Source organism: Coenobita brevimanus, chromosome 98 (genome assembly GCF_032717465.1).
Source record: "Coenobita brevimanus isolate Jiangsu-jjx chromosome 98, ASM3271746v2, whole genome shotgun sequence".
Taxonomy (NCBI): Eukaryota; Metazoa; Arthropoda; class Malacostraca; order Decapoda; family Coenobitidae; genus Coenobita; species Coenobita brevimanus.
In genome coordinates this window covers 15603549-15625282 of record NC_137051.1, presented here as the reverse complement: position 1 = coordinate 15625282, position 21734 = coordinate 15603549, and the positions used below count along the sequence as shown (strand labels likewise).

General features: G+C 44.2%; 1 protein-coding gene and 1 non-coding gene across 2 annotated transcripts in view; one reads left to right on the top strand and one right to left on the bottom strand.

Moving 5' to 3' along the window:
- LOC145414255 (cyclin-dependent kinase 9-like) overlaps positions 1 to 21734 on the bottom strand; it is a 70695-nt gene that overhangs the window by 24637 nt on the left and 24324 nt on the right. Inside the window, exons 3-5 of the mRNA XM_080283854.1 lie at positions 21257 to 21347; positions 20680 to 20846; positions 5357 to 5472 (exon numbers count right to left, since the gene is read on the bottom strand). Of these exons, the coding sequence (XP_080139980.1) occupies positions 5357 to 5472; positions 20680 to 20846; positions 21257 to 21347 (374 nt within the window). The remainder of the gene's footprint in view (positions 1 to 5356; positions 5473 to 20679; positions 20847 to 21256; positions 21348 to 21734) is intronic.
- On the top strand, positions 19757 to 19875 carry LOC145414317 (5S ribosomal RNA). Its single transcript, XR_013899855.1, has one exon. It is a non-coding gene; the product is annotated as a 5S ribosomal RNA (ribosomal RNA).

Sequence of the window (21734 nt, the reverse complement as noted above, 5' to 3'; positions counted from 1 at the left end):
AGAGACCTATGCAAGAGGAGGAGGGTCTGATGGTCAGCACCCCAAGAGGTATAAACCAAAACCCTCAAAAGACTCAAAGCTTTTAGATATGCCGCCCTAACAGAATGAATATGAGGAACCCAGGTTAGTTGTCTATCAAACGGAAGACCCAGAAACCGCGTCTCTTCCACACTGGATATTCTCTGACCATAGAGATACAAGTCAGGGTCTGGGTGAACCCCTCGAAGATGACAAAAATGCACAGCCACTGTATTTGTTAAATAAAAACGGAAACCGCAAGACTCTGCCTAGTCAGACATTCTATTGAAAGCCAGCTGCAACTTCCTCTCTATCAGAGACATTCTAGATGCAGTGAAGGGAACTGAGAGGTCATTGACATAAAGCGATCCTCGTACACCATCGGGAAGTACACTGATGACGCTGTTAATGACTACAGCAGAGTAACACTAAGGATACTCCCCTGTAGTACTCCATCTTCTAGTGCATGGGCATTACAAAATACTCCTCCCATTGACCCTTAAAAAATGGTTAGATAAAAACTGTTGAATAATAGGCAAGCACCCACAAAGACCAAACTCATGAAGAGAAAGTAAAATGCCACGATGCCAGGCAATGTCATGAACCTTCTCCTGATCGAAGAAGACCGTGACCTGGTGTTGGTTAGTGAGGAAAGCCTCACAGACAGAAGATTCCAAGGACAGTAGCACATAAGAGGTAGATCGCATTTTTCAAAAACCGTACTGGGCAGCGAAAAAGACGTCACCTCTCTCCAAAAACTACACACGCCTAACACTGACCATCATTTCCAGAACTTTACGTATACAAGACGTCACAGAAATAGGCCAATAATTCGTCACCTGAAGGCAGTCCTTATCTGGTTTGGGGATGGGGATAACTACAGCAACACCCCAAGAAGCTGGAAACGCCCCAGAACACCAGATCTTATTAAACAGTGAAAGCAAAAACAAAAGGGACTCATCAGACAGGTGACATAAAAAGGCATTAGGAATATCATCAAAACCAGGAGAGGAATCATGGCACTGTGACATCATAACCAGGAGAGGAATCATGGCACTGCGACAGTGCCACCTGGAGTTCAGAAACTGAAAATGGAACATTGTAAGGCTCTCCCCCAGCAGAGGCAAAACTGAGACCACGAAACTCTAGGCACTGATGATGGCAAGCCGAAGGCGTATCTCCATCCTTCTGTGACACACTGGCAAAATGATCAACAAGCAAGTCTGCAACAGCAAAAGGATCAGCCACAGTTCCACCTGCTACAGATAAATCAGGAGGGGAGGGAAGAGTAAATATTCCTGAAATTTTCATTACTCAGTTCCACACCTGGGTGATGGAAGTCCTCGATTGATGGAGGACACATAACCCTTTCAGAATGAATGCCTGGCCTCCTTTAAAACCCGCCTCATATGAGCTTGTGTCCTCTGATATGCCACCAAATACTAAGGATCCCCACGGTGACGATGAAGTTGGGAGAAGGCAACTTCTTTGGCTCTCACTGCGGAACTGCACTCAAGAGTTCCACCAAGGAACCAGACGTTTAGAAAACTGACCCCTCATTCTTGGAATAGATAAAAGGGGTGCCCAGTGCAATAAGTCACTGAAATATGACACTGCGTCAGTAGGACAGCCAAACTCACTGACAGAAAGGGAAGTGGAACTTAATTTCCTGAAATGTGGCCAGTCAGCCTTATCCAGAAGCCAGCGAGGAAGTTGTGGCTGAGGTCCACCTGCATTAGCAGTTAAAAGTAACGGAAAATGGTCGCTGCCATATGGGTCTGGTAACACATCCCAGGTAAAATCTAAAGCTGCATCAGCTGAGCATAAAGACAAATCAATGGCAGTAAAAGATCCAGTCTGGCTATGGAAGTAAGTCAATTTATTGGAGATGAAAATGCCCAAATCCTCACCTTCCACTAAAGAGGCCAGCACGACACCCCAAGGGTTGGCCTCATTGTTTCCCCATAGTGGATAGTGACCAATCATATCTCCTAGTAACAGAAAGGGAGAAGGAAGGCCACAAATAAGGCATTCCAGATCCGCCCGTGCAACAGTAGCACTAGGAGGAAGACTGAAAACTGAATACTGTACTGCCAACGTAAAAATATCCGAAGAGCAACAGCCTGCAAGGGATAGATGTCCAGATGAAAGTGTGAGATATCCTGGTGAAGGAAGATAGCAGCATCTCCATGATGACCTTGGCCCAGCACAGGATCAGAATAAAAAGCATGGTAGCCAGAAGGACCGGAAGGAACAGCATCACCTACCATGGTCCCTGGATGCACATGCGGAGAGCCCTGAGGAACACCACTACTGATAGATCTAGGAGAAGTATGGTGGCCGTCTACAACAGCAGCTATAGATCAACCAAACAGATGAAGTTATGGATGGAGGCACAGATAGAAGGACAGAAACCGTAAGACGACAGTTTGGAAATTAATGATTTATGCCAGACTCGATCGAAAGCATTTGCAACGTCAAGAGCAATGGCAAAGCTTTCACCAAAGTCCTGAAAGGATAATGACCAAGATTCTGAACGGTAGGTGAGAAGACTGCCAGTGGAGCGTCCCTGACAGAACCCATACTGACAATCAGAAAGAAGGTTATGACAGGAGAAATGCTTTAAAATTTTTCTGTTCAGAATAGACTCGAAAACTTTTGAGACATAGGATATTAAAGTAATTGGGCAATAGTTAGAGGGATGGGAATGGTCACCCTTCTTTGGGACTGACTAAATGAGAGCAAACTTCCAGCAAGAAGGAAAGGTACAAATTAATAGACAAAGGCGAAAGAGTTTACCTACGCAGGGTGTAAGCACAAAAACACAGTTCTTGAGGACAACTGGAAGGACCCCATCAGGCTCATATGCTTTGTTAGTATTAAGGATAGTGATGGCAGAAAATACATCAGCTAAAGAAATTTTAATGTCAGGCATAAGGAAATCAGAGGGCGTAGTGATGGAGGAACAGCACCGGAATTGTGTAAGGCGGAATTGGAGGAGAAATTCTGAGTGAAGAGATCTGCTTTATCAGTAGAAGAAATAGCTACAGATCCATCAGAGTAGAAAAGAGGAGGGAAGGATGATGAGGTAATGTTGTTAGAAAGGTTTTTGGCAAGGCGTCAGAAGGAGCAGGAAGAATTCGAGTTGGAGAGCTGACAGCATTTAGTATGGATGAAATTATTTTTACCAGCATGCAGGAGAGACTTAACATGATTCCTGGCAGGAAAAAAAAAAAAGTGATTCAGGGGTGGGATGGCTCCAGTACCTTTTATAGGCTTTCTCCTTGTTGTGGACAGCATCAGAACATGCATCATTAAACCAAGGCTTTTTTGCATTAGTCAAAGGATATGAGAATGAAATGTATGCTTCCATGCCCAAGAAAATAACCTCCGTAATGCGCATGGCACACTCAGATGGCTCCTGGCCATGGAAGCAATTATCATTCCTGGGAAAATCAAAGAGTACTGCCTGAGGGCCTCCCAATCAACAGCTCCAACGTGACACAAGCTACATTCCGCTGGAGGGTCCACAGGCCATACTGGAGCGACTGGGCAGATTAAGGCAATAAGGTTGTGATCAGAGGAGTCCAACGGAGAAGAAAGAGTAAGAGCATAAGCAGAAGGATTAGGTGTAAGGAAGACGTCAAGTATGTTGGAACTCTCTCCAAGGCAGTCAGGGATATGGGTAGGGTGCAGTACAAGCTGCAGTAGGTCATTAAGGATAGAAAAGATGCAGCCTTGTTCACCAGGTGGATCAATAGAAAGGAGAGCGAAAGGTGGTGGTGAACAATGAAATCTCCTAGAATCGAGATTTCAGAGAATGGAGAAATAGATAGGATGTGTTCCATCACAGAAGTATGATAGTCCTACAACTTTTCATGGTCAGTAGAATTAGGGGATAAGTAAACAGCACAGATATGTTTGGTCGGACAATGACAGGAAAGCTGAAGCCAGAGAGTAGAGAATTCAGAAGAATCAAGCTCAGGAACACGAAAGCAAGATAAGTCGTTGCGTACATATACACAACAGCCACCTTTGGCTTTGAAATGAGCATAGAGAAAGTAGGAGGATACAGAGAAAGGTTTGCTATCAGCTGCCTCAGACAGCTGAGTCTCAGTTAAGAAGAGAAGGTGAGGTTCAGTGGAGGAGAGGTGGTGCTCAACTGAGGGGAAGTTAGAGGAAAGGCTGCAAATGTTGCAGCAATTAAGAAAAAGTGAGCCAGACAGTGGTTCCAGGCAGCTGGTTGTGTTGTCACTGTGAGAAGGGTGGATGGTGTGATCCCCCACCCTCCGGGACTCCGAGGCTTGGTTATTAGACACCATTTTTTAAAAATCAATTTTGAAAAGGAAGCGTAGTGAATAATGTGCATGTAGTTTGGTGCTAACATTTAGAGAAACTTGTATTGGAGAGCATGCTGGCGTACTCTCTGTGTCACTGAAACACTGAAAAAGTTCAGCAAAGGGGGGATAGTCAGGAACTAGTCCTGAGGGCTGATGAAACAGGAGTTCTAGCTCTCCCTGTCATCAGCTTTCCATCTACCTTGGAAGTACTGCCCTGTTCGACTGGTGCTACAGTCTACTACTTGGGAGACATGTTATGTGCTGGAGATAGGGCTGGAACTACCTCTGTGGCTAGGGTGAGAAGTGGCTGGAAGAAGTTCAGGGAGCTGTTGCCCCTCCTGACAATGAGAAGGCTCTCCTACATGCTAAGAGATCTTTGTATGCAGCATGTGTTATGAGTGCAATACTGTATGGTAGTGAGACCTGGGCAGTAAAGCAGGAGAGGATATTCGCAGGCTCAAACGTACAGAAATGACAATGATTAGGTGGATGTGCAGTGTGTCCCTGCATGGATGAGAAGCGTTAATGTTGGAGGTGGGGTTGCGAGGGGTAGACCGAAAAAGACGTGGGATGTGGTCATTAAGTGTAACCTCAGGGTTAAGGGACTGAACTGGAAGGCTGCCACAGATCGAGCAGCATGAACAGCCACCATTAGGTGACCAAGGCCGACGCAGGCAAGCATGTTGGAGCCTTCAAAAACGAAAATGAGACACCCTGTTGTTACATCTCGACTGACTCTGCTGGCATTACTTTCACTGGACAGTAAAATCTTTCTCAAATTCAAGAAAACATTAAATAATATAATCCAAATACTGTTGCAATATTTTTTTGGTTATCTAACATTAAGATAACATAACTCTGTAAACAGAACTGTCTTAGCTGAAAGTAAAAAAAAAATGATACCGGTATTCAGTAAGTCACACATCGCTGCGAAAAAATCAATACAACACCTCTACCACATCAAATATTCACTGTCACCTACCCAATATGTGACTTACCTGTTAGGCTGCCCATTTCTTTGCGAAAATGCTCTTGCAAGACCAAAGTCTGCTAATTTCAGTGTTCCAGATTTGGTTATGAGAACATTCGCTGCTTTCATGTCTCTGTGTAGTATCTGAAAAAGAAAAGAACATGAAGTAAATGTATAATAGAAAATTTATTTGCACATAATTAAAGAAGCATCCTTGAAGACGTTATACTTTTTTTTTCTTTTATCTGACAGAGTTATCAGCAGAGAAAATGATCTACATTTTTTTTTTTTTTTATCAGACAGAGTTATTATTAGACAAAACTAAAGTAACTTTGCCCTATAATCCAATCAAGCTTATACAAACCTGAGAATTTTGATACAACTGTATACATAAATACTAACATACATGCGTACATATACCATCTAATCCTGTGTTGCCCCACGAGGAGCATAGGAGCCTGGGGCTAGGCAAGCCGGACCTGACATTTAAGATGAAAGTGACCAGCCTCACTCGTCCATGAGTGGCGTTACATGAGCAATAAACCCCAACTACCCCATACATATATACCTACAGAGACTCAATCTGATTGGAGTGCCCTAATCACCCACTAAACCACCAGGCACCATAAGTTGGTTATACAGTTACCAGCCAGTGTAGTAAACGGTTTCCTGGTGTACAGGAAACCAATTGGCTTGTCACTCAGTGTAATCATCCATGCACAGAAGGAAGACGAAAGAATGAAGGAAAGAAAGGGGTTTAATCCCCGAGCTAGGCAACTATGGCCATATAGCCCAGCTAGGTTACAGAAGCGTGCTACCACTCCCGGCACGGCAGTCCTGGGCGAGGCTTGAACTCACAATCACTCGATCACAACTCCAATGCACTACCACTGAGCCACCGTCCCCCCCCCGAAGGAAAGAAAGACAGAAGAGGAAGGAAGAGAGGAAAGGGAAGTCACCTAAGAGCAGCACTACACTGAGTGAGAGGATGGTGAGAGCAGCCACCTACCACCAGTATATATAATGTAAACAAATGTGTATATATATATATATATATATATATCATCATCATTATCATCATTAGCCACTGAGGTCCACTGTAGGACCGGCCTATCCCTACCGAAGCAGGGACAATACAGCCAATGTATCTCTACCCAGTGGCTTAGGCTGTCTGGTAGAGACTGTATGTAGGGTGAGAAGTGCTTGTGAGTGTGACTGTAGTGTCGGAGTGGCTTTGGATATGTGTGTAGTCTGTGAACCAAGTGTAAAAGGCCCGCCCTAAGCCGACTGGGTGCAAGCACACTAGTATGCGATACTGGTTCAACCACAGCACCCCTTGTGTCTGTCAAAGTAGCAAGTGGCTTGGTGAACGCTTCCCAAAGTTTTTACAACTCTGGCAGGAGGCAAACCCGCGCTCACCAGCGTGCGAAACACACACTCTACCATTGTACCACAGAGGCTCATATATATACATATACTGTATATATACATATATACCATATATATATATATATATATATATATACACACACAAAAAGAGGTGAGCGAAGTGAGTGCGAGAATTATCGTGGCATAAGTTTACTGAGTGTGGTAGGGAAGGTATATGGAAGAATTCTATCTATCTATCTATTGCCAGACACCTCAATCCCATTTGGGGTGGCCACAAACAAATCGCCTCCATGTCGTCCCGTCCCCCGCCATTTCATTGCCCTGCTCCCAACTCACACTCCCGTCTCTCATATACCTCTCCACCCCATCCCTCCATCTCATCCTCGGCCTCCCCCTCCCTCATCCCCCCTCCACCTCACTCATATACACTCTCTTCGTCAGTCTCTCACCCTCCATCCTCTCCACATGGCCAAACCACCTCAGTGTGTTCCTCATAAAGCTTCCTATCACATCCACATCCACACCACAACGCTCCTTTATATCCTCATTCGTCAGCCTGTCTCTCCATGTGACTCCACAGGCTTCTCTTAAATAACTCATTTCCACTGCTCTCACTCTTGACTTGTGTCCTTCCAACAACGTCCAAGCTTCACTTCCGTACGTTAGAGTTGGTATCACAATACTGTCATGTAGTAACTCTTTCACTTCCATGCTCACTTCCCTGTTTCTTATCACTGCTTTCAAAGAACCAGCAACCTTTCTTCCCTGCTGTACCCTTTCAAGCACTTCACCCTTCAAACCTCCATCCTTACTCATCACACTACCCAAGTACCTAAACGTACTCACATTTTCCAATTCCTCACCATCCAACCTCGCTGTACATTCACTGATTTCACCTCTCTCAAAGACCATCACTTTACTCTTCCCTACATTCACCTTTAGATTCCGTTTCTTACACACTCTCATAAACTCATCCACCAAGCCTTGCAGCTCCCCTTCGTCAACAACACAGTATCATCTGCAACAAACAGTACAGATCTTAGAAGTTTTAGTGAGTGATGAACAGGGTGGCTTTAGGAGTGGCAGAGGATGTGCGGATCAAATATTTGCAGTGAGACAGATAGCAGAGAAGGCTTGTGAGAAGGACCATAAGGTGTTTATGGCATTCATGGATCTGGAATAAAGCATACGACAAAGTGGAAAGAGAGGGATTGTGGAAAGCTTTGTGCATGTACGGTCTAGATGGTAAGCTGCTAGGTGCCGTCACGAGTTTTTATGATGGTAGTGAGGCATATGTAAGGGTTACTGAGCATCTAAGTGAATGGTTCACGATTGGTGTGGGCGTGCGACAAGGTTGTGTGATGTCCCAACAGTTGTTCAAAATATATATGGATGGGGTGATGAGAGAAGTAAAAACATGAGTAACGGAGAGAGGGATGGCACTGGTAATGAATGGTGATGGATGGAGTATCTCAAATTTGTTGTATGCTGATGATGCAGTACTGCTTGCACATATCGGACAAGCACTTGGTAGGATAATGCAGAGTTTTGCTGATGTCTGTGAGCGTCGTGCCTTGAGAGTAAATGTAGAAAAATGTAAAGTGATGGTTACTGAGAGAGAAGGTGAATCCCACTGCAATGTTACAGTGCATGGAGAGAGACTGGAATTGGTGAGAGAGTTCAAGTACCTGGGTAGTGATAGAAAAGAGAGGAAAATGTGCAAAAGAAGTAGAAAGTAGACTGACACAAGGAAGAAAAATAGCTGGTGCAATGAAAGCCTTGATAAGAAACAGAGGTTTGAGTGTTGTTGTTGCACGCGACTTACATGAAGGATTGTTAGTGCCAACTTTAACATATGGATGTGAGACTATGGTGTGGTATGAAAATGAAAAGTCAAGAGTAAGAGCAGTAGAGATGGGACTGCTGAGGAATGTATCTGGAGTACAGAGGGTGGATAGGATACGAAATAATGTGATTTGTGAAAGATGTGAAGTAAGGAAGTCGGTGGACACCAGAATCGAAGAGAGTACACTGAGATGGTATGGTCATGTGGAGAGAATGGATAATAATAGAGTGGTGACTAAAGGTATACCTGAGCGAATTTAACTGAGGGAGGAGGTGAGGTAGGTCAAGGAGAAGGTGGAGAGATATGGTGGATAAGTGTGTGAGGAAGAGAGGTTTGGAAGTCGGTGAGACTAGGGAACTGACAAGAGATCGAGCTGGCTGGATGAATGTTGTGAGGAGAAGTGCATGATCAGGGATTTGGCACCCCTTTTCAACATGGCAGTGTCTGGATTGACTCAATCAGATATGTTTATGTGAAGCTACTGAACGTGGTGAATGCTTTTGATGTATCCTACACAATCAGGATTGCGGGGGCTTGAATGATGAGTGAATGGAAGCGTGGCCCATTGGATTGGTCAAATCTGGGCTGTCTGGACATTGCTACTCCTCACCCTGCCCTAGGGTGGGAAAGAAGGTCCAGATGATGATGATGATTATATACTTAGGTATATAAATATAAATAGATAGATATGTACCGCGTACATCATGAAGTGTGGTAGCTACTCCGTAAGTAGGAATGGCATAGGTTCAAAATGGTGTCTTGTACACAGGGTACAGGAGCATTTGCGAGAAAATGGCTGCACAGCCTAGTTCTAAGCTTATGAACTAAAAGAACTTTGTTATTCAAGAGCAAAACCACTTGCAAAATCTTGCTAATTTTCGTTGGAGACGCAAATGGTTTCACAAAAACAGTGATAATGTTCTTTCTTCCTTCTTCATCAGTCATAACTCAACACAAAAATGCATACCAGTACACAAGCATACTATACACCGAAATGCTTCTTGTCAAGTGTAAATGTTTCATGTTTAGAAAAGCATTCAGGCTATGGTTCGCGAGTATAGGCCTAAAAACCACAGCGCAGTCACCCATAAGTACAATAATCCCTCATTTATCCAGACGTAATAGAGCCAAAGGCATGTCCGGGTAGCGGCAACATCAGGATAATGAACACTATTCCCCTACCATATGCAGACCCTACCTATACCCAACCTCCAACCTCTACCTAACCTATTTGTATAGTACCTATGCTTAATTTGGCAGTGTTTTCCTGTCATTCAGGCATATACACACAAATGATTATCCAAAGTAATGCTAAACACCAAGAAAACCAAGCAAAAAAAAACACTGAAAACAAAAACCACCCTGCCAACACACTACTGCATGTACAGTACCCCTCCTTATTTTGGCAGTGTTTTCTGGTCATTCTGCCGTATTTTGAGATAAAAAATACATAGGATTATCCATATAATTTTCAACACCAAGAAACTACGGAAAAAAAAAAAAAAAAAAAAAAAACACTCTACCTATACACTACCGTATGTATAGTCTATCTATCTATCTATAGCCCGACGCCCTAATCCCGCAAAGGGTGGCCGCAGACAAAACGCCTCCAAGTCACTCTGTCACCCACCATTTGACTCCCCTCCCCCCAACTCACCCCCCCTCCCTCATATACCTCTCAACTCCATCCCTCCACCTCATCCTCGGTCTACCCCTCCCTCTCCCTCCCTCCACCTCACCTACATACACCCTCTTAGTCAGTCTTTCATTCTCCATTCTCTCCACATGTCCAAACCACCTCAGTGTATTTCTCCTAATCTTTTCAACCACATCCACATCTACCCCACAACGTTCCTTCACTTCTTCATTCATCAACCTGTCCCTCCACGTCACTCCACATGGTTTTCAGGTCAATCTGCCATATTTAGACAGAAAAAGACACATAAAAATATCCAAAGTAATGCTAAACACCAAGAAAAACCAAGAAAAAAAACACTGAAAACCAAAAAACACCCTACCTATACACTACTGTATGTACACTTGATCAAAAAAGTATCGGTGCACGGGGGGTGCGATGCCTACCGAAAAGGTTCGAACAACTGCTGACATTACCAACGTCTCATTGTGTATCATCAGTGTCTGTCTATATAAACATTACATTTGCTATATGTTTGCAAGAGGATATTGCTAGTTGGCGACATATAACACCTCCCGACATCAAGGCTACCAACGTGTGGTAGGTCGGATACCAATATTTCAGTGACCTTCGTTCTGTGGTTCCAAATGTTTCACGCATGTTGGGCACCGATACTTTTTTGATCGAGTGTACAGTACCCCTCTTAATTTTGGCACTGTTTTCAGATCAATCTGCCATATTTAGACATCAAAACACACATAGGAATATCCAAAGTAATGCTAAACACCAAGAACCTTGAAAAACAACAATGAAAAGCAAAAAACACCCAACCTACACACTACTGTATGCACAGTACCCCTCCTAATTTTGGCCCAGTTTTCCAGTCATTCTACCATACTGAGACATCAAAACACACATAGGATTATCCATATTTTTAATGCTGCACATCATGAAAACAATGCATAACCAACAAAAATCAATAAAAAACCTGAAGACAGTTTGAAAATCAGTTATCTGTGACAACTGATTCCTCCGGGGGTTCAAAAAAAAAAAAAAAAAAAAAAAAAAAAAAAAAAATCCACGGCCAAATATGTCACCTGAAATTGGTTATATTGGTATAAGTAGTATACCATCACCTTTGCTAGTGTTTATATGATAAGTTAATAAAAACACACAAAACTGATAAGTAAAAGTACAGAAATGCAGTGAGAATAAAGTGTTCAGGAGTAAAACTTACCATCCTATAACTTCCCACCATCCTAGTGCAAAATTTTGCCAGCAACTTCCAAGAGTTAAGCATACAGTATGTCTGGATGCAGAAGTTCACGAGCTTTCTCGTGGTCACTTTGGAATTTCGATACAATCAATAGTATTCAAATAAATTGCAAAAAAACGTTGAAAACTCACAAGTCAGTGATATCACCACGGAGGAGGGTAGGGAGTGAGGGGGGGACAGAGAAGGTATGGAGGAGGGATGGAAGGGGGGGGGAAACGAGGCTGTGGGCAGGATTTTCCCCCTTCTATCAGCTGGCAGAAGGCCACATTTTCTGTACATTTACTCATGGCTTGTGGTCTGTTTGAAGCTGAGTGGCCATTCGGAAACACAACTCACCATGACAGGGGGACTTTCGGCGTTCGGTAGAGAGGCAGACGGCTGCTGTCACCGAACATGTACTTGTGGCTTGTGGTCTGTGTTTGATGGTGGTGGCAGTTGGGAAAGACTTAGCCCAGTGGCCAGGCGACACTGAACGTGCGGTTGGGATGCGTACCAACGTTTTGAAACTACTTGCAGGTTACAGTTGTATAACTCAGGTGCTGGAGGTTCGTTAGGAGTGATCGGACGAGCACGCAGCTTTGACCACTCAGTTCATGGGCAGCCAGACATTTTAGCTCTGGTTGTGGGTTAAGGACTACTTCCAGCTCACGGCTCGAGTCCAGCGGCCACGATAACGAATGTTTGAACATGTCAGCTGGCTGGCCTAAGTTCTCAGGGACTTTTATGTCCGGATAATAGCAAGTAAATTCAGATAATGGTTTAGTTTAATAAAGCCAAGGTACAGCATCCGGATAATGAACACATCCGGATACTGTGCATCCGGATAAATGAGGGACTACTGTATGCCATTTAGTGCAATACTGTTTAATAAAGTAGTCTCTCATTTATCCAGACGTGTTTATTATCCAGACACTGGACCTTGGCTCTATTAATATCTAAAAGATGGGTGTCCGCATATGCAGTCTGTGGGTACTAGGGCCGAAAAGACGGGTGTCTGCATATGCGGTCACGCCCCCCCCCACCCCGCAAACCCACCCCACCCCCCTACCACAACACCCACACACCACCTGCCACCCACCCCCACCCCAGCCCCTTGACCTCCCCCCACCACCCCTATCTCCTACCCTCCCACCACCCCTACCCACCCCCATCCCCAACCCCCACACCCCCCACAATCCCCAATCCCCAATCGCTTCCCCACCATCCCCAATCCCCAACCGCTTCCCCACCATCCCCCCCTTTCCCCACCTGCCACCACCATCCCCCCACCACCTCCTATCCCCTACCCCCTACCACCCTCCCCCTACCCCTACCACCCCCATCCCCCTACCCCTATCACCCCCATCCCCCTATCTTCCTCCATCCCCACCCCCATACCCCCCAAACAACCCCACAACTCCAACCCCCACCCCTTCCCGACCCCCAACTTACCACCCCCACCCCCACTTCCCCAAGCACCCAGTCTCCATCCCTGTACCACCCCACAACCCCCACACCCCTCCACACCTCCCCCCTCACAAATCCCCCACCATATCGCACCTGCCGATTATGCCCGTCCTGAGCATGTCAAAATGTTACAATGCCTGTCTTTTAGGGGTTAAACCATTATCCGAATTTACTTGCTATTACCTGGACGTAAAAGTCCCAGAGAACTTCAGCCGGACAGCCGACATGTTCAAACATTCGTTATCATGGGCACTGGGCTCTAGCCGTGAGCGGGTAATAGGCCGTAACCCACAACCTGAGCTAAAATATCTGTCTGCCCCAGTACTGAATGGTAAAAGTCATGCACTCGTCTGATCACTCCCTACGAATCTCCAGCACCCAAGTAATACGACTGTAACCAACATGCGGTGTCAAAACATCCATATGCATCCCCACCAAATGTCCAAAGTCACATGGCCACCGGGCAATGTCTTTCCCAACTTCCACTATGCGTTGAACACAGATCACAAGCCACGAGTACATGTTCGGTGACAGCGGTCATCCACCTCTCTACTGAACGTCCAATGTCACCTGGCCACCGGGAGACAGACAGAGAAAGAGAGAGAGAGAGTCCTTCCCATGGTGCAATCACAATATCAGTAATCTCTGTATAAATGCATATGAAAGTACAGTATGTGTGTACAGTACAGCGTGTACCATATAGTACATTTCCATTCTCTATGAGCATTCATTTCAATACCACAGCCAGCCACCTCGGCCAAGCAGCCTTAGTGGGATGGGTTAGGTTTGGTTAGGATGCATTCACATACGTAACTTTGCCTGGGGAACACATTGAGCATATTTTCGAGAAAATCTTATGGCTAATTTTGAAACGACGGGGGGAGCGTCATTCCTGGCTGAGGGTTCCTGGTGGCCACCACGCGTGTAACAGAGACCACAAGCCACGAGTAAATGTATGGTAAAAGTGCCCGTCTGACTCTACACCAAATGGTGGGAGTCCCCCAGCCTCCAGGATTAGTGTGGAAACTCCCCGCCATCCGCTTTTGTCCGCTTCCGTACTGAATGGTCAACATCAGCTGGCCAGCAACATTAGTCATTCGCTGCCTGATGCGGTGATGTATTGGTCATCTGCTGTTGCTGTTACATGCTAACCCCTGCCCGGGCAAAGGGAAGTGAACCTTATATGCAGATGTCAGTTTGCCACGTTTTGCTTCATCTGTGCTTGGACGCATATGTGACGTGCAATGTGGCAGCGCTGTATTGCTTGCTTGCCAACAAGCCCGTACCTCAGTTCCTGCTTTTATCTTGCCTGAGTTACTCGCTTGCAAGAATGGCTGGGAATGAGGTAGCTTTTGTGGTAGTCAAGTACCTTCTTCAGGTTGTGGCCCTCCTCTGCTGTATTCTTGCGTGTGTGGTGATGGCCCCGCCACCATCTGAAAAGTGGAAGAGGAAGGTTCTGACTGTGGAGAAGAAACGTGAGATATTGAGCAAAGCTGACGAGGGCTGGACCACAGGATGCACACTGTGGGAATATGATCTGGCCTGCTCAACAATGTCTGATATCAAGAAGTCACGGGACAAGCTTACGCAGTACGGACAGGACTTCGGCAAATGCACATATAGGGGCGGCAACACCTTTACTGACTGGTTGACATTGTTGTGGTTTCGCCAGCAACGTGGTGCCAGTGTGCCAGTGCGTGAGACCAAGGTGAAGGTTGCAGATGAGAAGTTTCCATGCCTGCACACCATGCATGACTTCAAGGCATCCAATGGATGGCTCTTTCGCTTCAAGCTTCGCCACGGACTTAGTGGCCGTAAGGCATATGGCGAGGTCTTGAACGCAGCAGTGGAGGAAGTAGACCCACTTTGCCAGAAAGTGCCCTTGGTCAAGTCTATAATGCTGACGAAACTGGTCCATTCTACCACTCCTTGCCCACCAACACCCTCGCTGAGGAAAAGGAGAAGACTGTGCCTGGTCAGAAGTTATCCAAACAACGTGTCTCTGTTTTGTGCTGTGCCAATACTAGCGGGATGCATCGCCTCAAACCAATTGTTGTTGGATATGAAAAACAACCAAATTGTCTCCATAGGTTGATGGATAGCCTGCCAGTTTTGTGGTACCATTCTGTGAAGGCCTGGTTTACTGCAAAGATCTTCAGAGATTGGTTCCACAGACACTTCGTCGAGGAGGTTATCCATTATCAAACAGAGGTCCTTGGTATCACTCGCGACCAGGTGAAGTGACTCCTGCTCCTGGACAACGCACCTGTGCATCCGTCTGTGAAGGATTTGATTGCTTAAGACTGGCAGATTAGGTACATGTTTCTGCCACCTAATGCAACTGCTCTAATTCAACCAGTGGACCAAGGTGTTATTGTGGCTGCCAAGAGACTATACTGCCGGAAGATCCTGAACGAGGTGGTGGTGGTGCTGGAGGATGAGGACAGGTATGAGGAGACACATGGGGAGCAGACCTTGCAGAACCTTCGGCGTTCCGATCTGAAGTCTGCAGTGTTCAACTAGGACAACGCGTGGAAGGAAGTCTCTGTGAAAACCCTTGAAAGTGATTGGTATCATCTCCTCCAGGGAATCGAAGCTGAGCACGACTGAAGGGTCTGATGTGGATGATTTCCACTGCCACCTTTGAACAGCAGGAGGCAAGTGGACATCGACGATGTGAGAGATTGGCTGGATGACAATGGCAGCGATCCTGGTTATCAGACCATGTCTGATGAGATCGCCGCTGCTGCCTCTACAGGCAAGAAAGAGGACAAGGATAAGGACCCTGACTTGCAGCCCTCCACAAAGCCTTCACTCCCCCGTCTGTGTCCTCCGTGGCTACCTGGAGGGGATGCTGGAGTATGCTGAGAATCTGCCCTGTGACAGAGAGTTGATGCTGCTCAGCCTGATGATGGAGCTGCAGGGAGTCTGGGACGATGTCATCCTCAAGCAGAATCATCAGAGGGTTGGGTCCAAGTACAGTACTTGTACTTGGTACTTGGACTTAAGTACAGTTTTTCATGTACTTGTACTTGTACTTGAAGTTTAAAATTTTGGTTGTACTTGTATAGTACTTGTACTTAGACCTTAATTCTTGAAAAAATACCAAGTATTTTCACATACAATCAAGTACATTATATTTAAAAAAAATTTATATATTCTATTAGACTTTATAAAGGTATTATTAAGTAGACTTAATATTCTGTCATGGAAGAAATGGTTTGATTAATAAAGTATACTTATATTCTCATACACTACTTTCTACCTTAATAACTTAACCTTTAGAATGTGACAATCATTTAACCCTTTAACCGCGGGGCGTCACTTTTGTGACGCTTGGGAGCAAGGGATCATACCGTGGGGCGTCACTTTTGCGATTCTGTGTTATTTTGAATTCGCCCGGGCTTTCAAGAGGTAGCTTATATCATCTATCAGTATTGCCAATGTCCAACGCTAGTCAGCACTCTTAATCTCATCTGTACTCCCATCCATTGTTGACAATTTAGCCATTTCTCCCCATTCTTGACTCCCCTCCCTACCTTCCCTCCATTACCCTCTCCTCTCGCCTGCCCAGCCGTGCTACGCTAAGTAAATCTTCCCTGGAATTTTCCATTGATTTCATCCATTGAAATAAGCCCTATGCCCTATTCTTAAACCAAATAATATATACCAAAAAGAAATAAGGTAAGTGAGAGTGCCATACACCTGGAATTGGCTAATTATCACATGACAACACCTCACGTGCACTCGTTCGCTAATTTTCACTGTTTATTTCCCCTTGAAATATGCCGTATAATCTATTCTCTTACTAAAAATATATATAAGGAGGGACGGGAGAAGCCTAAGTGATATTTACATTCACCTGGAACTACCTAATTTATAATGTATTGTCTAGATTTCCTGCCAATCATTTCACTGCTATATATTAGCAGCTCTCAAGAGGCTGACGTTGGCAGTAATGCATTTCCCTACGTAGGCCACCCCGGCCCACCCCTATCAGTTCACTCTCATCTTCCAAAGTGAAAGTACGTCTGTTCGCTCCTGCTAACTTCCGCCGCTTTTTAGCCCCATGCAAAGGGCCCTGTGACCTTTACCCTCTACTAAACCTCGTGTGGAAAGAGGTAAAGGGCTGACAATTGAGAGTGACTATGATCTTTCTGTTGAGTAAAACAGTGCAAGTGGAATTGTAAATAATGTGTAAACAGCAAGTGAAAGCAATGAATGTAAATATAAGTGAACAGTGGAAAATAGTTTTATAAGTTACTTCAAGTGACAGTGCATAACACAGTGTAAATAAAATAGAAATGTAAATAAAATAGAGAACGTAAATAGAAATGTAAATGAGTAATATTATAAGAATACGAGTATATATACTAGGAGTAATGAAAGTGAAAGTTTCACTCTAGCATGTATGAATACTATGAGTTATGAAAGTAAAGTTGAAAGTGACATTCACTCTCAATGCTAGTATACAGGACGAGAGTGTGAATGCTACGTATTTTACTGAAAGAAATTGAATGCCTACAGTGACAATAAACTACTATTACTGAAGGAAACTTATGGATAAAGACTGTAGATATATATATATATATATATATATATATATATATATATATATATAGTAATAGAAATATAAACTGCGAGTGTTTTTATGAATAATAAATGACAACATCAGCGGCGAACTAGCGCAAGTGGGAAGGTCATACACCCTCGTAATTTTCATTGCTTACACAGTGTTTTTTTTTTTTTTTTGAATATGGATTCCAAACTATTTGAGAATCACAGAATAGTGTTTCTAGAGATAATATCAGGCTGTGGTAATCATATTACGCGCTGTCGGGAAGTGTAAAGTGGAGACTTCGTTACCCAACTTCAGAGGTCTCCACAAGTCCTACAGAACTCGACAAAGGCTCAACAAACACCCCAGGAGAAAGCTGAAGGTATGTGCCATAAGCATATGTGATTTTAATATTCTAGGACTAATAACTGATTTTTGGCAAATATTTTTATAGAGTCTGTCGAAGCACGAATATGCCCACGGGTGCCGCAAGAAAAAGCAAAACAAGCCCGCGGTTAAAGGGTTAATGTTCTTCTTCGAAACAGGAGAACTTTTGTATGGTATAAAGTACTTGTACTTAAGTACAATGACATGTACTTAGATTTGGACTTAAGAAAACTGGAAAAAGGCTGTACTTGTATTTGTACTTGTACTTGAAAAATTTCTGGGTACTTGGACTTAAGTACAGTAGCCTGTACTTGGACCCAACCATGAATCATCGGTCCTATCACAAGGCCAGGATCAACTTCTTCTTCACGCCTGCGACCCCCACGAGTGCCAGACCATTCTCACCACCACCATCTCGTTTCCTGCCTTCACCATCGGACCCACAACCAAGCATGTCGACAGCCACTGATCTCTGTTGGATGTAAGCTTGCGGCTGTTTTCGGAGTCTCCTGAGGTGGGTAGGCCACCATCACTGCACCAAATGTCACTGGTCACCGTGATGAAGAAGAAGAAGATGAAGAAGAGGAGGAGGAGCAGGAGGGGAAGAAGAAGAAGAAGAAGAAGAAGATGATGATGATGAAGAAGAAGAAGAAGAAGATGATGAAGAAGAAGAAGAAGATGATGATGAAGAAGAAGAAGAAGAAGAACCAGCCCCAGCCACGGCAGCAGCAGGAGGAGGAGTTCTTTGACATTTGCTAAGCATGAAGGTTAGCCACTTGACCACACAGGACAACTCTACACCTGCTGGAGGAGTGCGGGTTAATAAGCCTGTCTGCGGGGCACTGGATGGCAAGTACCCCAACCGAATGTTTTTTGGCGGGGAACTTTAGGTTTCATAGTTTCCTTGGTGTGAAAATGTATTTAGGATATTCCCATGTGTGTTTTGATGTCAAAATATGGCAGAATGACCTGAAAACAGTGCCAAGAATAGGAGGAGTACTATACATACAGTAGTGTGTAAGTAGGTTGTTTTTTGGTTATCATTGTTGCTTTTGCATGGTTTTCTTGGTGTTCAAAATTATTCTGGATAATCCTATGTATGTTTTGATGTCAAAATAAGGCAGAATGACCGGAAAACACTGCAAAAATAAGGAGGGGTACTGTACATACAGTAGTGTACAGTGCGGTGTTCTTTGGTTCTCATTGGCTTCTCTGCATGGATTTCTTAGTGTTTAGCATTACTTTGAATATTCCTATGTGCCTTTTCATGTCTAAATATGCCTGAATGACCGGAAAACACTGCCAAAATAAGCATAGGTTCTGTACAAATAGGTTAGGTATAGTTGGTGGCTGGGTATAAGTAGGGACTGGGTATAGTAGGGGAATAGTATTCATTATCTGTATGCTGCCACTACCCGGACATGCCTTTGGCTCTATTATGTCCGAATAAATGAGTGATTACTGTAATAATTATAATCCATCCATCATCCAACCCTACACTGCCCCATGAGGAGCATAGGAGCCCGGGGCTAGGCAGTTGGTCCCGACATTTACGATGAGAGTGACCAGCCTCACTCATCCCTGAATGGCATTACATGGGCAATCAACCCCAACCACCCCTTGGATATAAACCTTCACTGGCTCAATCCAATTGGAGTGCAATAATTACCCACTAAACCACCAGGTGCCAAAATTTGGTTATATGGTTACCACCCAGCATAGTAAATGGTTTCCTGGTGTTCAGGAAACCATTTGGCTTGTCACTCAGCGTAGAGTCACTCACAGGCAGAAGGAAGAGGAAAGAATGAAGGAAAGAATAATAATAATTATAACTGGCCAGCGCTTGCAACTGCATGAGTACAGCAGCTTACCAAGTGAGCCATTTAGGCACCCAACGGCCATACCACGTTGAGTACACCGCTTCCCGTCCGATCAGCGAAGTTAAGCAACGTTGGATCTGGTTAGTACTTGGATGGGTGACCGCCTGGGAACACCAGATGCTGTTGCCATCCATACATGTCAAGTGGGGTTGGTGGAGGATTGGTGCCCCTCCCTGTAAAACAATTAACTCTAAGCCCTTGGCCACCCCGTTTGGGATACGTTGCGTCTGGCAATGAATGAAAAACGAATAATTGGCCACCCCAAATGGGATTGAGGTATCTGGCAATAGTGACAAGCCAAATGCTTCTCTGTACGCCAGGAAACCATTTACTATGCTGGGTGGTGACCATATAACCAAATTATGGTGCCTGGTGGTTTAGTGGGTAATTATGGCACTCCAACTAGATCAAGCCTGTGCAGGTTTATACCCATGGGTGGCTGGGGTTTATTGCTCATGTAATGCCACTCAGGGATGAGTGAGGCCAGTCACTCTCATCGTAAATATCAAGACCACCTTGCCTAGCCCCAGGCTCCTACGCTCCTCGTGGAGCAACACAGGATTAGATGATGATGACGTTGATAAATATAATTAACAGCTGTTTTTGACCGAATCTTACACAGCAACTGTTTATAAATATGGCATCCTGGGGCACCCACCATCCACTAAGCATAATTAGTATTACCTTCAGGTGGCTGAACAATAAGTACCAGATCAAATGGTGTCTTGAACTCTTGGAATATTACACCATTCCTTTCACTTACAACACTTGGGACTTAGCTGAACTTTCTCTTGTGGCACCCCCCCCCTTTTTTTTTCTTCAAGTAACAGTGATATACAGTATTACGACATTACCAAATAAAAAATACAGTACTTTTTTTATCGGTTTAGTGGATCAAAAAGATTGTTCTGCCAACAACGAATGTCCTCATACCTTACTACTGTGGATGTAGAAGAGTCCTTCTAGTAGCTGCTGCATCACTTTCTTTATTTCACCCAGGCTGAACTTTACATTGAAGTTTGAGAGAAGGCCTGCCAAGTCGTGCTCACAGAAATCAAAGACAAGGTAGAATGTAGACCGCCATCGATTATATGCAGATGCTGCAAGGAGATGCGAACTGTACTGCTTTACTGAACTTATCATGCTGCTTACAAGCACCAATCTCCATGCTACATACATTAATGACAGCACAGAGGTTTTGAGAAGGTTGATTCTATTTTTACATGGTTAAGTCCTTATACTGTGTGTGGAGAACTAGCATGTCTGCATCTGTATATCTGATATTAAACTCCCCCAAGATTACCACTGTAATGACATTCCAATGCAAAACCACCAGAAATTTTAAGCAAATTAACTAATTTTTCCACAAATATTCAAAGACATACAGTACACAAAATATTCATTATAAATTATCTGGTACACTGTAGCTATAAATATTCATTATCACACAAACATGATACAAGACCTGTAAATGAACAACAAAAATTTTATAATGCAACCTTACACTTACGCTTAGTTCTGCAGATTTCGTTTAATTTGACGACATTATCATGTTTCAGCTGTTGCAAAATTTTTATCTCCCGTAATGCGGTAATAGGAAACTGTAATAAAAAGAAGAAATCATTAGGACAGCACATCCAAAATTCGTTACTACAATAATATATATCTACTGTAAGAACTACAATAATAAACCCTTTCACCATCATTGCTGTCCACCAACGAATGATCATGCCACTGCCACTAGTGTCAAATTGCAGGTTGTGAATGAACATGGTTGGCGGGGATGCCCACCATCCACTCACATGATGTAGTGTTGTTCTAAGGTGCCTGCCTTTTCCTCTCTTCCCTCCTTCTTTCCATCCTTCCTCATCTGTCTTTCTTTCCTTCATTCTTTCCTTTTCCTTCTGTCTATGGGTGACTGTACATTGAGTGACAAGACAAATGGTTTCTTGTACACCAGGAAACCATTTACTACACTGGGTAATAAC